Consider the following 5,833-nt stretch of genomic DNA (forward strand, 5'->3'; position numbering starts at 1 on the left):
GGCACGCCGAGTTTTCCCTGGAACACAAAGAAAAGTGTCAGAACTCGGGAGCAGCTCCCAGACCAGCAGGAAGCGGGGGGTGCCGAGTGCAGAGAGGAGCAGAGCAGATGTGAATTAAATTTAATTCTGGGGTGGAATTAAAGTCCTGGGGCCCTGAGCTGATCCCGTGCCCTCCCTGAGGGATTCCCAGTGGGATGACACAGAGTGAGTATTGTAAATGTACTGGGAAACAGTTGGGAATGGCTGGGATTTTATCTAAATGGGTCTGGAGTCCATCACATTTTCCATTTCTGCATTTTTCCCCTCTGACCTTTTTTCCAAGGCACTGTACCCAAACAGATGACCCCAAAGAGCTTCAACGTCCTCAAGTCATGGCTGCACTAAACCCACCTCCCCTGAACCTCCCTTCACACCAACCTCCCCCAGCTCCTCCTCATCCCTCTGCCCCAAAACTGTCCCCTCACAGCGGGCACAGCCCCACCCACCTGAGCCAGCCTCAAACAGTGGGGTTGAGTGTCAAACACCCCATGGAACCTGAGCCAGCCCCAAACAGTGGGGTTGAGTGTCAAACACCCCATGGAATCCCCATCTTTGACCCACCTTCTCTCCAGCAGGCCCAAGGGGACCGGGATCTCCGTTGGGGCCAGAGCGACCTTTGGGACCTTCGGGCCCATCCTCACCCCGGGGGCCGGGGGGGCCAATTTCCCCCTGTTAATCACAAGGGAAATGTTAATTAGACAGACAGCTCCAGATCCCACAGATCCATGGAGCTGCTCGAACAGGGACAGTTGGGTTTCACCAGGAGGCTCAGGGGATGTGGAAATGTGGAGCAGGACCAAAGCATCCATTTTTTCCTGCAGCTTTATCCCATCCACACCCAGAATTTCTCCACAAAACCAGCYTTTGTTAGCTCTGATTCCACCTTTCCCTCTCCTCCCGCTTCCCAAATCATGCTGGTCGCGCAAAGCCAGTCCTGGGAAGCGTTGAATTGAGGGCTGAGCTGGGATAAAGAGAGCAGTGGAGATTTTGTGCTGGGAATCACTGGGAATTCTGAGAGGCCGAGCTGCTGGCAGGGATTGTGGCACTGCCAGTGCCAGCACAGGGGCCAGCAGTGTCCCTTTGTCACCCAGGGGAGCAGGAGATGGCTCCACCAGGCTCACCAGGAGGKGTTGGACACACATTTCAGGGGTCCCAGACTCTCACCCGGTCTCCTTTGATGCCCATGTCACCTTTGAAGCCAGGGAAGCCATCTTCACCCTAAATTATGGAGAAGGGGACAATCAGCCAAGGTTATATAGATGGGGACAAAAGGGGAATGGAAGCTGGGGTTCCTGCCCAGGGAGGACAGGCTGAGGTCCCAACACAGTGGCTTCTCCAAATCCTTGGAGCACACAAACAGTCATGGAAACCCACCCAGAACCCCAAGAGACCCCTACAGTGTCCCCAAATGTGCCCTGGATCCCTGACATCACAGCAAGAACCCACAGCCACTCCAAAACCAGATGTTAGGGGTCCTTTGGGTGCTCAACCCCTGTTTTTTCTCCAATGAAAAACCCCTTGTGCAGGAGAAAAGATCCCAGGGAACATCCTGTGGGATCCATCTGCAAAAACAATCAAAAACTGTAGTAACTCCACCCAAATGGAACTCACCTTTTCCCCTTTGGTGCCTTTCAACCCACGAACTCCATCTGCTCCCTTGAGAGAGAAAGCAAGATGTCACCAGGGGATGGGTAAGGTACGGAGTGAAGAAATTAAAAATCACCATTAATTRCGGTGATTTCTGCTTTCTCTGATTTTGATAATTTTATCTTCAAGCTGTGATGGTCCCAAACATGTTATAAATTAAATATCAGCCACAGCCCTCYGGTTTTTGGCTCACCAGGGAACACCTTATGGTCCCAAACCTCTGCTGTATTGATTTATTGGTGGCATTGGTGGTCTCTAYCCATAAATTCTGTTTCCAGGGATTAAATTCACTCTGAATTTTTTTTTTCCCCTCTAGATATTTTCCATAAAAACTGTCTCTTGGGAAAAAAAAACATTGAGTATCCACACCAGCACAAGAAAAACCACCCCTTTTGGGTTTCTTTTTAAGAAGGAATTATACTTTTCTTGGGTATTTTAATTTTTTTCTTCCCCTTAGCATGTCAAGGAGAAGTATTATTAAAAGTCCTTTGAGATTTGTACAGCAGAACAGGGCTCTGGTAAGCGAGGAAAGATCTAAAAGTTCTTTAAGGCTACAAACCCAATCAAAAACTTTTTTTTTTTTCCAAGCTGGAGGCTCATTCAGTTCATGGGAGCTGCTTGTAGGAGGCAAAACCTTGGCTGTAGGGTTCGGTGCACGACACAATTTCTTTTAACTCCCTTTAATGTGGAGCAGCCCCACTTTAATGGGAAATCCAAAATTCCCTAATAGATCACTCTGTCTCAATCTCCAGCCTTGCAAGAATCGAGCTGGAAGTTCACTTTGGTTCAACACATCCCACTCAGAGCTTGAWGGCGGAGCAGCAAATGGGTTTCTGCTGCTGGAAATGGGGTTTGAGAGGGTTTAATGTCACCTCTCTCTGTCCCCAAGCTGTGTTTGTGCTCCCAGCACAGATCCCTGCGGATTCGTGGGATTTTTGGGGTGCAGGATGGGCCCTGATGGGGTCAAACCCAGAGGTGAATGAGATAAAAAAAACCCACAGCATCAGCAGCAGCTGCTGGCAGGGCTGGGGCAGCAGGAATGGGGCAGAGCTGGAATTTAATCTGTGAAAAAGCACTTTGGGAGGTGCCTGGCCAGGTTTGGGATCATGGAAAGATCAGGAAGAAGATGTTCTGCATTATTAACACTCATGCTGGCTGAGATTTACCTGGATGCAAACTGGGAAGAATGGGAATGGGATCGAGCCTTGCTCTCCTGGAATCCCAAAGGAAATCCCCCCAAAGTGCTGAACTGTGCTGGAAGGGTTATTGGGAGCAGGGAATTTGTAACGCCACAGACCAAATGCTGGACCAAGGCTCGCTGAACGCTCACTGAGGTGGCCCCAGGGGACATTTTTGGCCACCAGAAGCGTCCAGCACAGGCTGGAGAATTCCAGKGACACGGCCACAGCTCCTGCACATCCTTACCTTGACTCCACGGGGTCCTGGGTAACCAATGGGGCCCTGAGGACCTGGGGGACCCTGAGGGGAACAAAATGCAAACCAGGAAAGCACATCAGAAAACAACACAGAGGTGCAGAGAAAGGAGGGGGTGTGGAAAACAAAATTCTCATTTCCCACATGGGATAGAAATGGAAGCAGCCACCTGAAAATAGCCCCAAATATCCCAAAAAGCCCCAAATAGCCAAAAGTAGTCCCAAAATAGCCCCAAACAGCCCGGGGAGCTGCAGGAGCATCAYCTCCAGCAGCTGTGCTGGTGTGTGGAGCACTGCTGGCCAGGAGAGCTGGGGTGAGCTCAGACCAGAGGAGATACCCCCAGATAAAATCTGGGCTCAGCTCTMATTTCAGCCACGTTTTCTTCTCTGCCCATCCCTGTGGAGATCCTGGCAGAGCCGAGGGTTTTGGGCACACCTACCTGACTGCCCTTCTCTCCAGGAGGCCCCTCCTTGCCAGGATGACCCTATGGATAAACGAGACAAAGAGAATTTGGGGGTTAAGGCACATTTAAAGCTTTGGCAGCTGTGGTTGATCTGCCAGAGAGCAGCTGCTCCCCAGGAAGCTCCAATTTTCACCTCCCTGAAGCCACGGAAGATTTCCCAAAAGGAGCAGAGCAGCATTTGGTGGTTTCCCACCTGCTTATTCCTAAATTTACCCTTTGCCACCTCCCAGCAGGAGTTCAGCAGGAAAGCACCCCGGGAATTTCACAGGTAGGAAAAGAGAGAAAATCCACGTGGCAGGAAAATTGTGAAGGTCCCAAAGAGACCCTCACTGAGTTCCTGATTCCAGCAGCAGATCCCATGATGAGCTCAGCTAAGCTGCACCTCTGCTGGACAGAGGCTGCCCAGCATTCCTGAGGGATTTGATGGTCAAAAATCTCAGCATCCCAGRGATTCCAGCAGTTCCCATCAATGGCCTTTGGAGCTTTTTGATGGGGTCACAGCCAGGAAAAAAAAAAAAAAAAAGTGTGAATTGACTCAGGTGGAGTTGGGAGGATCGGTGAGAAATGGGGGACCCAGAAATGTATTTTTTAGTGTTTCCCTACTGCTGCATCCAAACTGGAGCTGGGATGGAAAAGAACCCTTGGATTGGCCATATCTGTGCAATATCAATGATCTCCAAAAGGGCACTCACTGCTCATCCAGGGCCCCTCATTTTTGAGGGATGGTGAAGCACACCCAGCTGCTCTAAAGCCATTCTGCACTCATTGCTGTCTTTACTGAGCTGTCTCCTTTAAATACTCACATTTCTACCAAAAAAAACCAGGCAAATTCTGTCTCCCATCATCACTTTCAGAGCAGGAATGTCAGACAAGCCAGATTCCCTAAACCRAGCTGCTTTAATACCGGAACAAGATGACAGCTGACATTTTTAACATCAGCAAAAAAGCGGGGAGAAAACTCAAATCTCAGTTTGCCCTGGGGTTTTAACGGAGCAGCAGTGCAGGCAGGATCCATGAAACCAGTCCTGCCTCCAGCTCTCCAGGGAGGTAGATCAGACCTGCAGCAGCATTCCAAAAGTCCACTCTGCACTAAATCATCYCCATTTTCACCRTGCCCATCTCTTTGRCTGCTCCCAAAATCACAAAYTGAKSAGCAGCTCCYGCAGCGAGRCCCTTAGGGATTTTCAGGGATTTTCCAAGACTCATTTCCAGAATTAAACGCTTTTTTTTTGTCCTTGGAAAGCACAACCCACATGTTTACAAACCTCAACCCCCGCCCAGCACACGGATATCGGTGGAAAAGCTCCCCTGGCTGTGCACAACCACTCTGGGCTCAGCCTGCAGCTCCAGGCTGCACAGAAACWGAGCTTCCCCAGCAGCAGCAGCAGCTCCCCGGAGGCTGCTGCAGGAATTTCACATCAAAACCTACAGATTTAGAGATGTTCTGGGCTTTGCTCGAGCTGCTCTGTTGACTCAGCTAACAATTGTACGGATGTTCCAAGTGCCCTCCGAAGGAATGATAATCCCAGGGTGAGAAATGTAATTTTTTTTTTTCTTCCTCAGGCCGTGCTCTGCATTTGCATTTGTGGAATGAAGCAATTTTGATTTTTTTTTCGTTCCTAAACCCGGGTGCCTGTCTGAGATRGGTAAAAATGAGATCAGGTTTAAAGACCAGTGATTTTTTGAGACTGATTTGTAGAGCGAGGAGCAGCAAATGATGTTTAAAGTAGGATTAGAGGGGGAAGCTGCAGGAATGGAAGAGTGACAGGTAATTCCCACCTGCTCTTATCACCTCTGTGCAGGGCACGGGCAGGGATGTGAACAAACACATCAGGAGCCCATCCCTGCCTTGGGGAGCTGCCAGCATCCAGAAAACACAGAGGAGGGACAAAAGGAAGGGAAAGAGAGGCTTGAAGAGATGATGAGAAGYACAAAAGGTGAACAAAACTGTGAGCAAAATTGTGAGCAGGGATGGGGCTCCCCAAACTTGAGCCCAGCCTKCAGGCAGGGTAAGCTGGACCAGAATATTGGGTTTTTTCCATGCTAAACCCAGGACTTTATTTCCGTATTAAACTGTCTTTCTTTCCATATTAAATTCTCTTTATTTCCATATTAAACTGTCTTTTCATCATATTAAACTGCCTTTATCTCAAATCATGACTTTCCTTGCTTTTACCCTTCCAATTCCCTTCCTGACTGAGGAGGGAGGGAGGGATTGGCTGTGAGGGGCTCAAATCCCAACTTGGGCTC

General features: G+C 49.5%; 1 protein-coding gene across 1 annotated transcript in view; it reads right to left on the bottom strand.

Annotated features, from left to right (window-relative positions):
* Positions 1-5,833, bottom strand: part of COL5A1 (collagen type V alpha 1 chain) — a 123,160-nt gene that overhangs the window by 35,321 nt on the left and 82,006 nt on the right. The window contains 6 exon segments of the mRNA XM_057371595.1: positions 6-17; positions 601-708; positions 1,204-1,257; positions 1,651-1,695; positions 3,112-3,165; positions 3,560-3,635. Of these exon segments, the coding sequence (XP_057227578.1) occupies positions 6-17; positions 601-708; positions 1,204-1,257; positions 1,651-1,695; positions 3,112-3,165; positions 3,560-3,635 (349 nt within the window).

The sequence above is a fragment of the Malurus melanocephalus genome, unplaced genomic scaffold (genome assembly GCF_030028575.1).
Source record: "Malurus melanocephalus ecotype Western Australia unplaced genomic scaffold, MMel_1.1 scaffold_149, whole genome shotgun sequence".
In the NCBI taxonomy this organism is placed as follows: domain Eukaryota; kingdom Metazoa; phylum Chordata; class Aves; order Passeriformes; family Maluridae; genus Malurus; species Malurus melanocephalus.